The sequence below is a fragment of the Pelophylax lessonae genome (genome assembly GCF_965119305.1).
Source record: "Pelophylax lessonae genome assembly, chromosome: 8".
Classification (NCBI taxonomy): Eukaryota; Metazoa; Chordata; class Amphibia; order Anura; family Ranidae; genus Pelophylax; species Pelophylax lessonae.
Genome location: NC_138775.1, coordinates 15,856,902 through 15,878,660, shown reverse-complemented (window position 1 = coordinate 15,878,660; position 21,759 = coordinate 15,856,902). Strand labels below are relative to the sequence as shown.

The 21,759-nt window shown below is 44.5% G+C and overlaps 1 protein-coding gene across 1 annotated transcript in view; it reads right to left on the bottom strand.

Annotated features, from left to right (window-relative positions):
* Positions 1 to 21,497, bottom strand: part of RAD18 (RAD18 E3 ubiquitin protein ligase) — a 506,049-nt gene extending 484,552 nt beyond the window's left edge. The window contains exon 1 of the mRNA XM_082265473.1: positions 21,419 to 21,497. Coding sequence (XP_082121599.1) covers positions 21,419 to 21,446 — 28 coding nt within the window. The 5' untranslated portion in view covers positions 21,447 to 21,497. The remainder of the gene's footprint in view (positions 1 to 21,418) is intronic.
* Between the last annotated feature and the right edge of the window lie 262 nt (positions 21,498 to 21,759).

The window sequence follows — 21,759 nt, the reverse complement described above, 5'->3', positions numbered from 1 at the left end:
GTTAGGTGGATGCCAGATAGGTTTCTCTGAAGAGAGGTTTTCTTAGGGATCGTCTGAAAGTAGACAAAGTAGGAGAGATAGCCGGACAGGTTGGGGTAGATCATTCCAGAGGATGGGAGAAGCTCGGGAGAAGTCCTGGAGGCGAGCATCGGAAGTGGTTATAAGGGAGCTAGAGAGCAGGAGGTCCTGGGAGCATCTACAGTAAATACCTCCTAAACGGTGCATGTTTAGGAGATAATACTACTTATAGGTAAGTCTTATTATAGGCTTACCTATAGGTAAAAATAAAGATGGAAGTTTACTTCCCGTTTAAATGAGACCTTCAGGACAGAGAAGATAATTTTATATTGTGTAAAAATCCTATCTTCTCAGAGTTCATTGAAGGACACAGAATGCAGAGACAATTAGGTTATGCATCAGCCTACAGGAGGATGTTCCTCTGACCTCTGTGCCCCAAAATGAAGAAAAAAAAATTAGATTTTTGTGCTCACTGAAAATCGTTCTCTTATGGTTCATTGAGGGTCACAGTATTCAAAGACATCTGGGTTATAAAGATGGCGTCCCTTGCCCCGCACCCTCTCACAACCTCCTGGGACATGTCGCAGGAGGCTGCAGGACCATTCAAAAAGCACTGCATGAGCTTGTGCATGTGCAGTGAGGAGCTTGGCTGTGGTTCCTCAGGAAGCCACAGCAGGCTCCCGTATCCAAAATGGCGGTGCCGGGGACTGCACCAAAAAGAGGTACTAGTTGCGGGAAGACAGCGCTAGACACCCTAAGTCTGGACCCCCTAATTTTTAAAGTCCGCAAAAACAGTTGTAGCTGCGGACTTAAAAAAAAGTTCTTCTTTAAGAAATATGTAAACCCTAAAAATTACTCCTTTTTGTTCGCTTTAGGTCTTTTAAACATTTTGTTAAATCTGGTTATTTATTCACAACAAGTACCTGTTGATCCTCCTGCCTGCCAGAGCTAATTACATTCTGAGATTTCTGCCTGCCCTGTCTGTTATTGTTTTCATCTCTAAGGACTACAGAACCATAACCCTCTGGCCCCGTTCACATAGGGGCGATCCGACTTCGGGGGGCGACCTCCGAGGTCGCGGTGCGAGCAGCGCGCCGCGACCTCGGATCGGCCGCCACGGACTTCATAACATTGAAGTCTATGGCGATTGCCTCCGGGTCGCCCCAAAGAAGCTCCGGACCCTTTTTCTAAGTCGGAGCGACTTGTGTCGCTCCTATTAGAACGGGTCCGCAGCTTCCCTATGGAAGGCGACCTACGGCGACCTGTGAGGCGACCAGGTCGCCTCACAGGTCGCCTTAGTGTGAACGGGGGCTCTATGTTATAGACAGTAGCAGGGGGGTAGAATCCTGTAGTCCTATCCTGTCTGTTGTCCTGATACAGAGAGGTGAGTGAGCGTTGTAACCTTCTGAAGGAAGTGTTACTGGCAGGATCAACATGTGAAAAAATAAAAAAAAAAAAAAAAAAAAAAAAAGGAAAGTGCAGGAATACAGAATAAAAAATCATATTCACCTCGGGGGCTGCAGAACTGATCCCATTTTCAGCTTTGTCAGCTGGCTCCACCTCAAGAACTGAGGGATCAATCAATGCTAATCACTCAGTTCTCCTCCTTTGCTCTGAGCAGAGAGCCAGGGACTGTACAGACACTCTCTGCTCTCTCCTCCAGTGCTCACTGGAGATCCAGGCTGTGGAGGGGGCGGGAGCGGCTGGCTCAGGCTCTCAGCAGATCACAGATCCACTGAGGTACAAGCATCTAGGTGGATCCCGTCTATAAAGAACTGCACTCCTGTGATCCATAGGAGAAGATTAGCCAAAAGAGATTCAGCTGTGCTTCTCTAAAGCAGCCACCACATCGAAGGGCTGGTAATCTGCAGTATATTACATTTCTGTTTTCAGTTTTAGAGGAGTGGATGTATTATGGCTTTAGGTCATCACTGTAACTATGAAACTGCAGGAATTCTTGTATGAGGATTATAAAACGGCCCCCAACCAGGAGGTCAGTGTTCCAGGACACGGAGCACATTATGAAACAAGCAATTATGCCAGTCCTAGGAATGAGATATTACTGCACTTATCTTCCCATGAACAACCACACTGAACCTTACATACAAGTGATATCTAGTTTAAAAACTTGCACTAAAAACACATTATAACAGCAGCCCTCAACCAGTGGCTCTCAGCTACCATATTTTTCCCAGAATCCCAGAAAGTAAGGACTCAGGACATTTTGGTACCGCCCAGCTACATACAGGGCTCAGCAAAAATGAGTACACCTCAACAGATTTGTCAGAAAAACTTTACTTTCCTTTCAGAATCCACATTTTCTATGGGACGTTATACTACAAAATACTCCCACAAATGCGGCCCATTGATTGCAACCAAGATTTGTTAATTTGCGCACAAAGTATTTTTACTAAAAACGTATTCAAGACCATGTTGCAAAAATGAATATACCTTAATGAAAGTTTTAGGGCTCTTTCACACGGGCGTTCGGATCAGATCCGCCTGTCAGTTTTTTAGGCGGATCTGATCGGATGCCCCATTCAGCCCTATGGAGCAGCGGATGTCAGAGGTGACATGTCCGCTGACACCCGCTGCAATCCGCATCCGATCCGGTCCATGAAATCCGGACGAATGCAAACCCTATTTTCCATCCGTCCTGGGGATGGGATCGGACAGGCAGTCCGCTCTCATCCAATTCCCCATAGAGAGCAACGGGGCTCTGACACCTTCCTCTCCACACACAGTGCGGAGACGGAGCCGTCACCCGCCGGCTCAGCATAGACCGGCGGATCTATCCCCGCTGAGCAGAGCAGGGTCCGCAACGGAATGCGGACCGTGTGAAAGGGGCCTTAGGAGCAAAGCTGAATTTTAGACAATAAAATCCTAATTACCAAGAATTCAACTGCAGGTAAGTCTAATTATTAAACAGGTGGCCAGCAGACAGTTGATTATAAAAGGGCGTCACTTGAAAAAAAACCTTCAATTAAATTTATGAGATAGATAGATATATTTATTTTTTTTTACTTTCTGCTATAAAACCTATCCAATAATAAAAAAGATTTAAATTAAATGAAAATAAATAAAACTAGCTGCTCTCTGACTCCCCCTCCTGTTCATGTCCCCACTGCAGTTGGGGAGTTTGCAGAGCAGTGTTGGCAGTTCTGCACATGCTCAGTTTTCAGAAACTTTTCTACCCTGAGCATTTCCTCCCCATCACATATGAGCAGCCCATGTCAGTCACACATGTGGGCGTATACACAGTGGTAAATGACAGCCCCCCCCCCTCCATGCCCTCTAACCAGTTAAACACAATGGGGGTGAGATATTGCATCTTGAATAATGGATGTAAATAAAGTAGAGGGATAATGCAGGTTTAGTATTTTAAGTATGCATTTTCAAAAAAAAAAAAAAAAGCCACTTCTGCTGCTCTCAGAGCTCAAATCTATTTTTTGCTGCTGTGATGCTTCTTCCTGATAGAGGGTGGCTACATTTGTTCTCCATGGTCTCACTGTATGTAGGAACGTAGCCATCCTCTCTTGCTCCCTCCTGAGATAGACTAAGTTTAGAGCCGGTTCACACTGGGGCGACTTGTCAGGCGACTTGGTCGTCTGACAAGTCGCGGTGGGTCGCCTGCCATTGATTAGCACAGGACCCGTTCTAATAGGAGCGACACAAGTCGCTCCGACTTAGAAAAAGGGTCCTGTACTACTTTGGGGCGACCTGGAGCGACCTGCATTGACTTCAAATGATATGAAGTCCGTGCAGGTCGCGGTGCGCGCTGTGCACCGCGACTTCACCGGTCGCCCCGGCAAGTCGGGTCGCCTGTATGTGAACCGTCTCTTACAGTGATCCAAAAAATAAATTAAAAAAGGGGACAATGTAAAAATACCAAAAAATAAAAAAAGCACCCCCGTGCTTGCGCTTATAGGCAAACACACGCATGCAAACAGTGATTGTCCCACACATGTGAGTTATCTCCGTTATCTAAAGTGGTAACCTGTAAAGGCTTTTAAAAGCGTCGCCTATGGATAGTAAAATGTACGTCGTTTGTCACCTTTGCACGGGTGTGCGCAATTTTAAAGCATAACATCTTTATCTATTTATTCAATTTATCTTTTATACGTTATCAAAAAGTTGGGTTATTATATTGTTTTCATTTGATTAAAATTCAAATAAGTATTTTTTTTCTCCCACAAAATTGCATTTGAAAAACCGCTGTGCAAATATGGTATGACGTAAAAAATTGCAAAACCCATCATTTTATTCTCTAGGGCCTCTGTTGCATAGTAATATATATATATATATAATATTATGCAACATATATGAGTTCAAACTAATTTTATAGCAAAAAATACAGATTTTTACATGTAAACAAAGTGGAGAAAAAAATTGGGGGGGGGGGGTAAAGTGGCTAAATGTTACAGTTTGCCTATTAGAACACCTAGCATTTGGGGGGCACCCTGGTTCAACTTAAAGCAGGCCTTCACCCTCTTCTGCTACTTCCCTCCACGCCACCGCTCCTTCCACCCTCAGTATGTAATTGCATTTTTTTTGTTTTTTTGGTAAAAATTTGCAGCCTCCCCTCCCTATGCTTTAGGCAAATGACATGCACGCTGCCCGCTGTGCCTTCTGGGATATGCACGTCACATATAGCCTTCCATTCAGAAGAGGAGGATGGGTTGGGCTGTGTGTCTTTGGGAGGTCCGCCCACCTGCTGAACCAGGAAGAGCTGGCAGGCCCCTTGACGATGTCAGAAAGAACATGGTGGCACGGGACAGAGCTGTGACTGGGCATGAAAGGATCTCATCGCAGGATCCGCTGGATGGGTGAATATTCAAAAACTGCAGATACCACCTTAAGGTAAAGGGGGGGGGGGGGGGGGGGTAGAATAAAAAAAAAAAAAACACACAGGTGGCGGGTGCAGATTCTCTTTAAAGCAGAGCTCCACCCAAAAGGGGAAGTTCCTTCCCCTACACCTGTTTGTGAAATGGAGCTTTGGGGGAGGAAGAGGGGGGGGAGCAGGTACCCACTTCACTTCTGCTTTGACCGCCTAGGACAGTGATGGCGAACCTTGGCACCCCAGATGTTTTGGAACTATATTTCCCATGATACTCAACTCCACTGCAGAGTGCATGAGCATCATGGGAAATGTAGTTCCAAAACACCTGGGGTGCCAAAGTTTGCCATCACTGGCCTAGGAGATCAGAAGCAGAATATCTCCTCCCCCTCCCTTCCAAAGTCTTCTTGGACATACGACAGGTCCTAGAAAACTGAGGGACCACACTCCGTACGCTCTTGCGCAGTGGGCACCCGACTGTGAAGCCGCAAGCTGTCACAGCTGAGTGCCCATAGTAAAGATGCCAGCGGGAGAGGACACAGGGGGAAAACGGCTGGGGTGAGCGCACCGCTGGATCGTAGGACAGATGAGAGGCTGTTTATTAATAGAAAGCGGCTACACTTTTTGTAGCTGCTGACTTAATTTTCACTTGAGACTGGAGTTCCTCTTTAAACAAACACGCTTGCAGCCTTGGTTAGCTCCCTGCATTGTAGCGCCGCTGTCCGATTACTATTATGCTGATGACAGACTTGGTTTTTTAGAAGGTTGCCAAGTAACGGTTTTCATTTTTCCACTTTATAGACTGAAACAATATAAAATCCAGTCAATAGAATACCAACAGCAACATTTACAACACTTTCCGCAGACAAAGGAAGCGGCTGAAGAGTAGACCTATCTCCCGGATAACGTTAATTAGATTTCTAAGCAAAGAAAAGTTCTCTGCGTGTAACAAACTGAATATTGGACAATCTATTCTCACACCCGGCTATTCTGTATCCATTAGCAGCCCGAGAATTCAGCTATGATGCTCAAGGCGACCATCATAACATCTCATCAAAAGGCTGGTCTATATGCAACTGCCGGAGCCTGCCTGGGATGATACAATGGGCCAGAAAAACTCTCATTCAAATATTTTCATTTTGGATATAGTAACCACTTGAAGACCAGGCCTTTGTCTGACATTTGTTGCTTACAAGAAAAGAAAAAAAAATCTGTATTTTTTGCAAGAAAATTATTTAGAACCCCCAAACATATACATTATATATATATATATATATATATATATATATATATATATATATATATATATATATATATATATACACACACACACACACATATACACACACAGTACAGGCCAAAAGTTTGGACACACCTTCTCATTCAAAGAGTTTTCTTCATTTTCATGACTATGAAAATTGTAGTCACACTTCAAGAGGAAGTCACCTGAAATGGTTTTCACTTCACAGGTGTGCCCTGTCAGGTGTAATAAGTGTGATTTCTTGCCTTATAAATGGGGTTGGGACCATCAGTTGTGTTGTGCAGAAGTCAGGTGGATACACAGCTTATAGTCTTACTGAATAGACTGTTAGAATTTGTATTATGGCAAGAAAAAAGCAGCCAAGTACAGGAAAACGAGTGGCCATCATTAGTTTAAGAAATGAAGGTCAGTCAGTCCGAAAAATTGGGAAAACTTTGAAAGTGTCCCCAAGTGCAGTCACAAAAACCATCAAGCGCTACAAAGAAACTGGCTGACATGCGGAGCGCCCCAGGAAAGGAAGACCAAGAGTCACCTCTGCTGCGGAGGATAAGTTCATCCGATTCACCAGCCTCAGAAATCGCAGGTTAACAGCAGCTCAGATTGGAGACCAGGTCAATGGCACACGGAGTTCTAGCAGCAGACACATCTCTAGAACAATGTGTGTGAATCAGGCCTTCATGGTAGAATATCTGCTAGGAAACCACTGCTAAAGAAAGGCAACAAGCAGAAGAGACTTGTTTGGGCTAAAGAACACAAGGAATGGACATTAGACCAGTGGAAATCTGTGCTTTGGTCTGATGAGTCCAAATTTGAGATCTTTGGTTCCAACCACTGTGTCTTTGTGTGACGCAGAAAAGGTGAACGGATGGACTCTACATGCCTGGTTCCCACCGTGAAGCATGGAGGAGGAGGTGTGATGGTGTGGGGGTGCTTTGCTGGTGACATTGTTGGGGATTTATTCAAAATTGAAGGCATACTGAACCAGCATGGCTACCACAGCATCTTGCAGCGGCATGCCCCTCCCACTGCTTGTAATAACAGCCGAGCGCAGCTGCTTAGGCGCATCGTTTGTTATTACAAGAAAGCCACTGTCAGCGCTAACAAAAATGGTACCGGGGATGATGTCATATCATCCTGGTACAACCACTTGAAGCAGAATGACGTACAGGTACGTGATTTTGTGGCAAGTAAAGACTGCAATACGTATATACTAGTGATCAACCAATATCAGTTTTTCGTTGCCGACACAGATATTTTGGTCTTTGAATATCGGTATCGGCTGATATTTTAGTACATTTAAAGTTTTTTTTTTATTTTTAGCACTTGACAGGTACTGTTGTGGAGGGATCTGGGGAGTCTAAAAGACCCAAAACCCCTCCTCTGCACTTAAAAGCATTAAAAAAAAAAAAAAAACGCCAAGTTTGGCTGTTTTGAACACTGTTATTTTTTTTAAATCTGGTGCCGAGTAACCCCTAAGTGATGTCAACTTCCGGGTTTTTACATGGAGACCTGATCAGAGCCGAATGCGGCTTTGATCGGCCTTCGGCGGCCGTGCAGGCTGGGACGGGAGACCCGGGCGAGCCGCAGAAGGTGGTGGGGGGGGATGTCCCCTCCCGCTCCTTGTAATGATAGCCGAGCGGCTTCTCAGCCACATCAGTTGTCATTACAAGACAGCCGACCGTCAGCTATGGACGCCAGTACCGGGGTGATGCCTCTAGCTGCAGGCATCACTCGGTACAAGCACTTTCCCGAAATATCGGCAATATCGGTAACCTCCGGGGCCGATTCCGATATATCGGGGAAAGTGCATATCGGCCTCCGATATTTCGGCTTTGCCGATAATCGGTCGATCCCTATTATAAACGTTGCGGCTTTGAAGTGGTTTACCGGGATTATGGCTGAAGCTATAACCCGGATATTGTTTTTTGTACAGTCAACCGCTGGCTCTCTCATGAAAGCGTTCTGAGTGACTCATGATCTGCTAGAGCGCTTTCAGAAGCGGTGGGAGGGGACATTAAACCCCCCCTCCCGTTGGTTTTTCTCGGACTGTTACCGCCAGCCCGCCCGAGAAACGATCGGACTATGCAGCCAACAAGTCCCAGAGGCTATCAAAGGTAAATCCTCTTTGATCACCTCTATGAGCTTGGAGGACAAAAGCAACGTCAAGCGCTGCAAGGCCAGTCCAGGCTGCAAGTAAACTTTTTTTTTTGGATCTTTTGCTTTATAAAAAAAAAAGAAGAAGTTGTTTTTTTTTCCCCTTTTGCTTTTAAAAAAAAGGAGAGATGTGGGGTTTTTCTGACCCCAGATTTCTCCATAAAGAGGACCTGTCATCCTTATTTCTATTACAAGGGATGTTTACATTCCTTGTAATAGGAATAAAAGTAATCAAAAAAAAAAAAAAAAAAAAAACAATTTAAAAATAAAATGTAAAAATTTGAAGCTCCCTATCCCTCTGTGCTTCCACGCAGAAGCGAACACATATGCAAGTCGTGCACGCATATGTAAACTATATTTGCACCACACGTGAGGTATCGCCGCAAATGTAACGTTAAACAGGTAAGTACTGTACCAGGTAAACCGCTTTTTTCTGTTTCAATGACTTTTATTCAAGTTTTGCAAATCAAACATGAACAAGATAAAGTATCACACAAGGCAAATACCAGATGAAAAACTTAAGCCATAAATGGGAACTCCATACAAAATGGAACTTATGAAAGAAAGTGTACATGAGGAGCAGGCAGCAGAGTCCACAGCATAGCTGTGAGCAATAAGACCACCCCTCTAGGGGAGTATACCAGGGCTCGGAGCGTGTGGGCACCAATATGGCGATCCACACTCCCGCACCCCGGTGGGCTCGTGTCACCCCCCACCCGACCTCAATCACCACAGGGCCGTAGGGCAGAGAGATGAGCGCCACAGCCTAAACCACCTGGGGGTCCCCGACCTCCAGCCCCAACATGGCTATGGTACAATAATCATGACAGATAAGAAGAAGTCAGAAAAGTAAAGGAGCAGAGAACAGGATAGCAGAACAGAAAGGGAGAGAAGAGAGAAGAGATAAAGGGTTACGTAGACAACTAGAAGGTATGGTGTTACCATAATCCCTGAAACAAAGGTTTTGAAATGGGACTTTATGGGTAACAATAAATCATGTATAGAGAAATAATTTTCTAAAATGTTTATTAAGAATAAATTCTCTCTCCCATAATTTCATTTTTCAAGATTCAATATAATAGTACAACATTTGACCATACATAGATTGGTCCATCAAGTACATAAATATACAATCAAACATGGTGCTACTTATGGAGTGGTACATAGACCAACGCGTTTCGATAATGTATTTAGTAACAAATGAATCTTCATCAGGGATTTTGAACCCACTCCTGAAAAAGTACAACATAATGTAAGTTTCGTATACATTAAAAGATATGCCTATAAATACATATACTCAAATATAAAATATGCGTGTGCGACTGCCTTTCCCCTGGATGTAAATTGGAGAACCCTTCCCCCACCCATTCATCACCCCCCGGACCCCCCCCCCCCCCAATCCAATCACACCACATACCTGACAACCCGCACCCTGCTATATTCCTCCCTTGGAATGTGTCCTATATTCCCAGATCGGAAAGCTAGAGCCAAGTATAGATGGTTACGTATTTTCTTTGCCTAAAACAGTGAGCACAAAAAGTAATAATTCTCTGCAGGGGGTTCAAATGGAGCATTTATATTGACTAGGGGAGAAAAACCATATCAAATGAGCAAAAGAAGCTCACCTAGCATGAAGAATCCAGATGAATGATATTTGAAAAAAATGAATTAAAAATAGTTAAATTGTGTTGCCCTCTGTTTCAGCACAACCAGATAGCTTTAGCTCATCTGTCACAGAGAAGGAAGGAAGTGGATCAGTTAAAATGGAAAATGGATGTCAAAAAATACCTCCCATTCTAGCTTGGTTCATCTTCATGCTAGGTGAGCTTCTTTTGCTCATTTGATATGGTTTTTCTCCCCTAGTCAATATAAATGCTCCATTTGAACCCCCTGCAGAGAATTATTACTTTTTGTGCTCACTGTTTTAGGCAAAGAAAACACGTAACCATCTATACTTGGCTCTAGCTTTCCGATCTGGGGAATATAGGACACATTCCAAGGGAGGAATATAGCAGGGTGCGGGGTTGGCAGGTATGTGGTGTGATTGGATTGGAGGGGTCCGGGGGGTGATGAATGGGTGGGGGAAGGGTTCTCCAATTTACATCCAGGGGAAAGGCAGTCGCACACGCATATTTAACCACTTGCCGACCGCCGCACGACTATCTACGTCGGCGGTCAGCCCCTCACAGGCAAACTAACGTAGGTCTACGTCGCTTGCCTGTGAGGGTCTAGGGAGCTCCCGCGTGGTCACGGTCAGAGGGAGAATGTCAGGCAGCTTGTGTAAACAAGCCACCTGTCATTCTCCTCGCTGTAAAGACACTGATCACACGGATCTAGTATGTAGATCCGTTGATCAGTGTCCTTACAGCTGAAGCCACAGCCAATCACAGTAGAAAGCACGCCCCTAGGGACACACACATATGTATAGCACTGATTACTGTAGAAATGTCACTGGGACCCCCAAAAGTGTCACAAAATGTCAGTCAAGGGTCCGATCTGTCCGCCCCAATGTCGCAGTACCGAAAAAAAAAAAAAAAAAAAAAAAAAAAAAAAATCGCAGATCGCCGCCATTACGCGTTAAAAAAAAAAAAAATGACAAAAATCTTTCCCTTTGTTGGTAAACGCGATAACTTTTGCGCAAACCAATCAAAATACGCTTTTTGCGATTTTTTTTTACCAAACATAGGTAGCATAAAACAAATTGGCCGAAAATGTTAAAAAATTTTGATTTTTACATTTTTTTTGGGGGGAATTTCATATAAAAAAATGTGAAAAATATTGCTATTTTTGCAAAATTGACGCTCTTTTTTTGTTTATAGCGCGTGATCAAAAAATCGCACAGGTGATCAAATACCACCAAAAGAAAGCTCTGTTTGTGGGAAAAAAAGGACGCCAAATTTGTTTAGGTACAGCGTCGCACGACCGCGCAATTGTCCGTTAAAGTCACGCAGTGCCGAATCGCAAAATACCCCCTGGTCAGGAAGGGGGTAAAATCTTCCGGGGCTTAAGTGGTTAATATATGAGTATATGTACTTATAGGCATATCTTTTAATGTATACGAAACTTACATTATGTTGTACTTTTTCAGGAGTGGATTCAAAATCCCTGATGAAGATTAATTTGTTACTAAATACATTATCGAAACGCGTTGGACTATGTACCACTCCATAAGTAGCACCATGTTTGATTGTATATTTATGTACTTGATGGACCAATCTATGTATGGTCAAATGTTGTACTATTATATTGAATCTTGAAAAATGAAATTATAAGTGAGAGAATTTATTCTTAATAAACATTTTAGAAAATTATTTCTCTATATATAAAAAACTTATTGTTACCCATAAAGTCCCATTTTAAGAAGGGGGTTTTTCTTCAAAACAGAAGAGAGAAGAGAAGTCCAGGAGCAAGCCCCCCATGTAGGCAGAGTCGCTCCCAGAGGGCGGCTCAGGCCCAGCTGGGCTACAATGAAGCAGATACTGGATCCAGGGTTCCCAAATGTTGTCAAATTGAGCCCCGTCTGTTGGAAAGAGTAGCAGACAGACGCTCGTTAACCCTAATCCAATTGAGCTTGTGTTTTACAAGCGGTAAACCGCTTTTTATTCATCGTTCAAGAACATGTACAAATGCCAATACTGCTATGTTTAGCCAATCACAAAGCTGTACCGAATATTGCATATCACATTCTGAGTATTGTTCTACTTTAATGCACATTGTGAAGTTCGATGACATAATGAGGCTAAAAATGTCAGCTTAGTGTGAACAGAGAAACTATCAGACAAATTATACACCAGACAGATTATAGAGCCATTTGCTAAGAAATTACATGAAATTAGTCGCAGGGTGAAGGAGAAGTGGAAACAAGGAGAGTAAATTAAGGTTTCATCTATAAAAATAAGGAGAAACAAAACATTTTACAGACAGAGGCAAAACTAATGTTTGTACTTCGCTAACGTTTCCGTTTTTTTTTTTTTTTTTATTATTATTCAAACGTTAGATGTGGAAAGTTTCAGGAAGAAATGGTGGGACAGAACCGGGTTTACAAGTATTTATTTTTAGGGTCCGTTCACAGCACTGAGCCAAACTGAACGCACAGCCGCTGGGGTGCACTGCGAGACACGGCTGATGAGCCGGCGCATTACGTGGTTTACTTCTTTGCTTCATATTTCAATATTCTAGTTTTTATTTACCACTGCGGCATTCCGGTGGCTCGCATCACAACCTGCTGCACCGAAAAGGAGCATTTTTTTCCAGCGGCACCCCACTACAAGCACTGTGGTGTGACCTGACCCCAGAGGCAACAAGGCATTTTACCTTGTCCATATGTTGGGGCTACGCTGGAAATTGCTGCCAGCACAGCACCACAACATCTGGTGTGAACAAGCCCTTAAAGTGGCTGTAAAGCCTAATGCTCAAACAAAAAATTGTCCTGGCGTTAGTCCCTTAGACGTGTTCCTACGGGGTGGTCATGGTACCACGTGGCTGTGGCATAAAGAAACCAATGAACCATATGACACCTAGGCTGCCAAATCCCTGACACAGGATGATGTGTAGGCTATGGAAATTGTTAGAAAGAGGGATGGCGCACTACGGTGTGAAAAATAGTCATGCCCCTTGAATCAAAACATTGACAAGAAATGTTGATAAAAAGGTGTCATGGAAGTTTATTGATGGGGATTAAAACAACCAAACGAACCAGTCCTGGAGTCTTCGGTGTCACTCTGGGGTGCTGTGGGGATCCCGTACTGAAGCCACGGAGCAGGATGGCCCAAACACAAGGATGGTGAAGAAGGGTGGAGTCCGGAAAAGCTGATTCAAATAGTGGTAGCCATTCAAGTACTGTGTGCAGCCGCTACACAGACTGAATACCGGATCTGCCGCTATCGCCGGAAGAGTCCCCCTGATTACGTCACCGGAAGTGACGACCGGAACAAGGATGGAACGCTGGCCGGATGTAAGTGGTGAGACGCAAGCTTCTGGTTGCCGTGACCTCACCGTCGAGGAGAAGTTCTTAGCCTGAAGGGCTGCTGCCCTTCTAAGCAGCCCAGCTAAAGTTCTACTTGTGTTCATCGATGTTCCAGCTTTTACTAAGCTGGGGGGGGGGGCCTGTTTGCTGAGAATCTCGGAAGCTAAAAAAGGAAAATTACTTCAGGTGAGGTTCAGGTCTGGAGAGTTCACAGGAGAAATGTCTGGCTGATATTGGAAGGAAGCATCCAAGATTTCTTGGGCAAACCAGCAGCCCTTACAGGGGTGAGCGCTACACAGTTTACAAATATAACACCTTACACTTTTTATGTTTAACTTCAGCCTTCGCTAAAATAATCTAAGTCAGAGAATGACCTCCTCCTCTACATATGTACATACCAATGTGTCACCTTTGTAAACCTCTTCACATCAACACCTAATGCATCACATACAAAGTATGAGAACAGCACCCTGTACAGTTACTTGGCAGCGTCGGAACGCAGAGCTTTCTCATACAAGCCGTGTATTTCTATCCAGCCCCTGCCTGACGACCATAAATATTTTCTTTGGCTTGAAGTCTTGTTATGGAACAAAAAAATGAGAAAGATGCAGCACGCAGAGATCTGATGAGAAGCAGCTTATCAGGGTAATCGCACATCACATATTTATTGATGTGCGCCTTCTCAGACCAGATTTATCAAAACGCTGATGGTGCAGAACATTTATCTGCTACCGATCAGGACTCCGCATGTGTGGTCTCCGCAAAAAAACACTTTTCTGTGCTGCCGAAAAGCCCATTTCATTAAAAAGGTGCAAGAAAGCTCAGATCCTTCTTCACCGCGGTCAAATGTTTAGAGTCCTACAGTAATCTGCATTGGAAAACATCGAGGTCCATTGAGGGAGGCTTTAAAAACTAAGGAATTTTAGACCCAGGGGAAGAAGTACCTATACCTCATTGGGACTGTACATGACACAAAGGCAGTCAGATCCAATTAGAACTTTGAATTCTTACATGTTTGGATGGCGCGGCGAACTTGTGTTCATAGACAGTGATATTTGGAAGTATTCCTGAGCCCATGCAGTGATGTCCATCCCAGAATCATGCTTTTTTTTTGTAATTCCTTCATTTGAACTAGAAGTTGAATTATATAAACCAAGGCAGGAGTAATGCAAGTGTAGCACTGCGTCCGCAGGAGCTGCTGAATAGTGTCTCGACGGCTCCCCTGGTTACCAGCCCATATTTACTTTAGCAAGTCTCTGAATCTCTCCTTGTTCCCAATGGCTCTTCACATGAATAAACAGTCTAGGAGTGTTGTTTATTTTGTTGTTTATTGGTAATTTGGGATAGAAGAAGGGAATAGTGGGATACTCCAATTGAACTATTCACATCCTTTGAGGACTTCTATCTTCGGGATTCTGTTGAAACATATGGAACAGCCAGGCTGTTAATCCACCCTGCCACTAGGGTGGATGGAGTAAAGTCCCTTGTTCTCTTTGCTCTCTAACAAGACGACTTGATGGATGATAATCTATCTTCAGGACACATCCTCTTTCCGCTGTCACCCATCCACTGACTATCCTAGGAGCAGGGGTGCCCCCCCCCCCTCTGGTCAGGCCCATTGACACGAGTTTCTGTACTGACTGTGCTGCAGAGACAGATCCTCCAGCGTCTCCCCTCTCAGTCAGCTACCCTGGACCTCTGGGTTCAGCTCCTCACTGCTACTCCTCTGGCCCTCAGGATGACCCTGAGTCCGCATGGCCCCTCTACAGAGGAGGAGGCAGCCACCCTCTCCCTCAGGGACCCCGCTCCCCAACGAAAGACCTCGAGCACATGTGCTCCTGGCTTTTATACAGTATCCTAACATGCACCGAGGCGACCTTCCCTCTGCCAATTGTCAGGACTATATCAAAAGCCCATGCACCCATTCGTCAGGTTTTCTCCCACTGTCCAACAGGCCTTCCTATTGGACCAGTGTGAAACTCTCTCTAGACAGAATGAGTTGCACTCTGAGCACATTGAGCGGACCTCACTAACCGATCCTGCTCTCTGGTAGGAAGAGAACAACATAGATTAACAGATTGAGTCTGCCCGGTGGCTGTCCTCTTGATGAACAGTTCGTGACGCTGGGAGCCATCCCTGCCGACGCCACAGTGCAGATTGCTACCTATTATCCAGCCCAAGACCCACCTTTGGCCATTCACATCACTCTACTGGACCTGCGGTGTGGCTTTGTGCGGAGACAGTGCCCCCTCAGTTCCCAATGGGGACGTTTCTCTGGGAGATCCTCCGTCTCATTGACAACCACCACTCCACTAAATTAGAAATGTGCCTGCTCCTGAGGAAGTGAAAATGAATTCACGAAACGCGTTGAGCCATGAAGGCCATTCCAATTTTCCACCATACTCAACATGCATTCTAATATCAACATTTATTGTTACCCCATAATTTTTGGTTTATCCTGTTATCATTTTTAAACATTTGTTATGGTTTTAGTATGTTCATTATTTATGTGTACCTTATGTATGTCCCCTCTTATTTGTCTTGTATTCATTGTACTCAATATTATCTGCCATGTACAGTTTAATAAACACATAATGACCAATCCTATGTTTACCAGCAGATGTATATGTGATATTGTTATCATTATGTTTATACTGGTTACACCTCATGTAAAGTCCCACATTTTTCTTGAACACTATGTGTTCTCATTTTTTTCATATACATAGGGATGGAGACTCAATGGCACGAGTTTCATTTAAAGTCCCAAATTTCCCTTTCTTTCCCTTTAATCCACTTCCCCTTTCCTCCCCTCTTTTCCTTATGTCCTCCTTATAACATAGATTAACCTGCGACTCTTCTGGTAAGCAGACAGAGCACAAACTATACTTTCTCACTAGCACCTACCTAGGAGGGTGCTACATAAGTATGCTGGTAACAAACATCAGGACTACACAGGCAGCTCAACAAATAGGAGCATTTATAATATAACGAGCTCCAAGTCAGGCAGATATAAAACGTAACGGAGAGGGCACATTGGTAGATATCTCCAAAGTTTCCAGCCTATATAGAAATGCCCCAAATTAGTAATGCAATCCTGTGGGATATAAATCAAGGAATACCCAGGTCCAGAGAGATCTACTAGGTCTCCTAGACATGATCAGGTACATAAAAACAGCAAAGGAACTGTGAAAGGGAAGTTTCCAAGCTAAATACAGAAAGGGAGAACAAAAATGGGAGGGGAATGGGAAGGAATGAACGGAGGAATGGGAAGTGAAGCATGCACAGAAGGAAGAGATAATGGCATGAAGAGGGGGGGAGAAAGAAGGGGAAAAAAAAAAAAGGGAAGTACAGGGATCTGCTGCGGGCCTGGCAAGGACAAGTTTAAGGCCTCCGGGCACAACAGAAAGTTGTACCAATTGGGAACGTCTACAGTAGGTTTATCTAAGACCTTCTTCACACCTGAGAGATTTTCTGCTTGAAGCTTCTAAAATACTCAACAAGCCCAATCCCATTCATTTCAATGGCCCCTGAGCATTCTGTCGTCTAAATCAAAATGACTGTCTCTCAAAAAATGTACATGAGCTTCTTTCTAGCAGATTGCAAGCATTTGTTGGCCCCATAGACTTCAATAGAAATGCCTGACTTGAGCGTTTAGTCGCTCGTTTTCTGCTCAAACAGCAGCTCTCCACCCCTAATTTCCTCCCCCTAGTGCTTTCTATTGGCTAAACAAAAAAAAAAAAAAAAACGCCTTGAAGCTGTAAAACGCTTGGAAAAAAAATTGCCCGAAAAACGCCAGCAAATCGCTACGCTCATGTTTGAATAGAACCTAAAAAGATGAATAAAGCAGGCAACTAGTCAGGAGAACGATGAGGTGGAAAGGATGGCCCAAATTATAAGTCGTGTCCGTCTCACGAGCAGGGGACAAAGCATCCCCCTGCATGGCCCGGGTTTGCCTGGAGACATCTGAGTAAACTCAGACAAGAGCCGCGTCAGAGTCAATGCCACCACTGTGATGCGTAGGTCCGGGCCCATGGGGGCCTCTAAGGTGCAAATTGTTTCGCCGGTTGCAGTTTTTGTCATCGTCCAGCCACAGCTGAACATCAATGAGATGGCGGCGGAGGGTCTGTTGGTCAGCCTCTAGGGCAGTGAGCCAGGTGACTGTGGAGGTGGAAGCTGTCTTAAGGTCTGTCACCCTCTCTTCAACAGTATCTACTTGCTTGCGGATGTCATGAAGCTCCCGAGAGAGTGCATTGACAATAGAAGTGGCCATGGCTTGAAGGTCCTGTTTGGTGGGGAAATACACCATGATCTCCTTGATGGCACTCCCAAAGCAGCTGTCAAGTCCCTGTGTCTGGTTGTAATAGGTCGGGAACACCGCCCGCGGGATAGCTGGTGACAGAATCCACAAATCTGGGGGAGTCTGAGCTGTTCAGTGTCCCATTGAGCAGGTGCCGACAGCTGAGGGACCTTCTTTGAGGAAGCTGGGCCGGCGAAGCTGGTGCGCAACGGCATCTTTGAAGATGTCAAGGGAGCCAGGTCCTTGCAGAGGAAGTAGTAGGTAATTTCAGTCTCCCCAGCGGTCTGTGGCAGTCTCCGGTCCCCTGGCATGAGAGATGAGCAGAGCAGCGTGGCTCTACAGGCTGTTGCCTATCTGTACAGAGCTCCCAAATCAACGTACTCACTCTGCCATCGCTATGCCATGCCCCCCATCATGCCTGGTTTTAATGCAGTCCAGTCTGAGGGCCCTAAGGTCACCGGCATCCAATATTGTGTCCCTTCCACACAGGGATTTCTCCAGATTCTCTGAATGCTTTGATATTATGTACTGTAGATTATGATATATTTAAACTTTAAGTCTGCAAAGTTTGACATTTTACATTGAGGAACATTATTCTGAAATTGTTCATCATGCAGCTTTTCACAGATTGGTGAACCTCTTGTCCATCTTTACTTCTGAGACACTGACTCTCTAAGATCCCCTTTTTATACCCAATCATGTTACTGACCTATTGACGCTCAACCTAATTAGTAGAGATAGAGATAGAGATTATATATATATATATATATATATATATATATATATATATATATATATATATATATATATATATATATATATATATATATATATATATATATCTCACAGGGCAGGGGGACATGTTTACTGTGTTGGGGGGTCTGATCGAGGAAGAAGGAAGTCAATCTCCCTTCTTCCCCCTCAGTTCTCCCCCGATTCTCCACCTCTTGGCTGGTGAATCTGGGAGTGTGAATTCTGGCACAGATCGCCAGGGAAGTGCAGAGAAAGCAGCTTCATAAATTGGCCGTTTCTGTGTTAGTCAATGACAGATTCTCCGTGTGCAGAGATGATCAGCGGAGAACATGATCATCTCTGTTTCATAAACCGATAATGGTCCGAGATGAGCTGCGATCAGCAGGATCACTGCTCATCTCAGTTTCATAAACGGACACCATAGTAATGGATGGATTGAAGGCAGGTAAGGCTGGAGGGAGCCCACTCCTTAAGGCTCAGGGGCGCACTGGACACCCAGCAAATGGCACAATGGCAGCAAAGGTGTCCAATGCATCTAAGCAACAGTACAAACGCCAACTGCCCAAACCCATAACTGGCCTCAACAGCAAGAAGCACATGGAAAGGCGACGTATGTCAAAAAACAACAACAAAATAAAAATTCCCAGCTCAACTTACCAACCAGCTTGCAACATACTAAATTGTTCTGTCTAACAGTTCATGTTAAAAACAGGGGTTTAGCTTGCACACCTTTGCAAATACATGGGTAAGCTGCAGAGGCGCAAGCCGCAATGAGATCAGAGGTCCAAATTGTACCGATCTGCGATTTTGAAATTGCACCAAAGTAGCGCAATTTCAAAGCCACACTGGTGTGAACCATGGCCCCGATTTACACCAGTGCAGCTTTGGAACTACGCTACTTCTGCGCAATCTAAAGGCAGCAAAAGATCTGTTATTCATAATTATAAAGAAACTAAGAATTTTTCATTAGTCTAAAAAACTGTCACATGAGACTAGAAATAGACAGACATCGGTAACGGTTATCGGCAAGTACTTAAGGCTCCGTTCACATCTAGGCGTTTTGGGGCGTTTTTGGGGAGATTTTCAGCTCTAGGATCAGCTCTCAAAACGCCCAACAAGACAAATCCTATTCATTTCAATGGCCCCTGTTCACATCTGAGCGTTTTGACGCTGTAAGCAAAACGCCCAACGCTCAAAAAAGTACATGAGCTTCTTTTTGGGCAGATTACAGGCGTTTTCCATTGGGATCTATTCAATCAAAAAACGCCTGCACAAAAAACGCCTGTAAATCGCGGTAAAAATCTCGGTAAAATCGCGGTAAAAAAACACGCGAAAACGCTACGCTCAGGTGTGAATGTAGCCTTAGAAAAAGCATCGGTACTCTTAGTTGGTCTTAAACTGGTATTGTGTTAACTATACCACAGGATAGGTTTGATGTCTGACAAATGATTACTTTGAAGGTTGCCTCTTGCAGTTCTTACACTGCGGACCAAATGCTGACCTATGTTGTACATCTTTAAAGAGGAGTTCCGGCCCCCCCCCACCCAAAAATTTAAAGTCAGGAGCTACAAATACTGTAGCTGCTGACCTTTACTATTAGGGCATTTACCAGAGATCCAGTGGTGTCCTCACCTTAGCCAGTTCTTGAACCAGCTCTTGGGTGCTGGCACCAACATTTGGCTAAGAGAAAATGGCAGTAAAGCCTTGTGGCTTCATAGTCAGTTTACTACTGCAAATGCGCAAATCGTGCAGGGCTCCATGAATAAGCTGGCTGCGGGGGGGATAACAGACGGAAGTGGGAGCAGTACCTGTCAAAACCAGGTACCCCCTCCCCAAAAAAAAGGTGCCAAATATGGCAATGTAGGTTGGGGGGGGAGAAGACAGACAAGTAAAGCTTCTCCTTTTGGGTGGAGCTTCGCTTTAGACTGTCACAGTTGTCTGATATTGTTTTGCTTCTTTTAGGTGTATATTTACTGCCTGCAGAGTGCTGGCTGCCTTTTTCTTTCCAAAATGAAAAATTTGGACAAAAAAAACAAACAAACTGGTATTGGTGCATCCCTATAAGTAAGCATTATCTAGGTGCAAATAGTTGGCCCAAAAAAGCTATTTAAAGGCACAGTAAACATGGAGTTAGACCTGCCATACAACCGCGGGTCGAAGAAAAGAAAAATCGTTCCCGCTGCACTATTGTATTCTGACAGCAGGAGGTTTCCCCTCCGTCAGAATACCACAATCAATAATAAGGAAAATAGCCGCACACTGCTGACTCGATCCAATAAAAGTCCTTTATTTCTCCAAGCTGGGATAAACCGCACAGAGACTTGGCAAGTCATTTTCTCTGTGCTGTTTGTCCCATCTTGAAGAAATAAAGGACTTTTATTGGATCGAGTCAGCAGTGTGCATCTATTTTCATTCTTCTTGGTCTTATACAGTAGCGAGGCGGGGCCTGCACCTGTCTGAGACTGGTGTGAGTGCACACACCTAAGCATTGTATTACCTTTTATTGGAAACATGGCTGCCAGCTGGCGGCAGTAATCACACTAAAAAAACCGAACAAGCTGGTTGTACTGAAGTCGATCAGGCCTTCCCATCTCTAGGGGTGGCAGAACAAGGAAAGCCAAAATTTAGGCAGATTGAAGTTCAACTTTAACCTCTGCTGCAGAAAAGAACATATACTAATGGTATTTGCTGGGACTTGGGCTCTGTTTCCTGTATTCACAGATTGGCCTAACTAACGTTTTTTGATTTATACTAGCAGCAGAGTAGCAGCATTGAGCTGGCTGTCTTGAGTTCCCGCTCTTCGTTTCGTGGTATAATATTCAATTTTGACAGCAGCATACCTTTAGAGCTTCCCAAGAAAAAACGTTCTTGAGAAGGCTTAAAGGCCGCTAATCACAGAGCATGAATGGCAGGTTAATAGAGAGCAGCGGGTATTCATCGGGGAATTATTTCAAAGTACATTTTTTGCATAATGGAAGAGTCTAGATTGAGGGTTAAAATCGATTAAGAGAAGAGGGAGACAAAAAAGTGAAACAGAGCCAGAGGTTAAAAGTGTGCGGCAGTAAATCTGATTTTGATGCTTTTATTGTTGGAGGTTGGCTTAGCGGACAGGAAATCTTCTGGGATACTCACAGTTATGAGAACATTGCGGGATAATCATGGCGATGTTAAAGTAATCGAAGCAAATTCCACAGTGCAGCAAGTCATCGATAGCCTGCAAAGACAGACACAGGGGGGATCAGCAGTCAGACAGAGGAAGGTCAGCGATCAGACAGAGGGGGGGGGGGAATCAGACAGAGGGGGGGGGGGAATCAGACACAGGGGGGATAAGCAGTCAGACAGAGGAAGGTCAGCGATCAGACAGAGGGGGGGGGGAAATCAGACACAGGGGGGATAAGCAGTCAGACAGAGGAAGGTCAGCGATCAGACAGAGGGGGGGGGGGGGAAATCAGACAGAGGGGGGGGGGGAATCA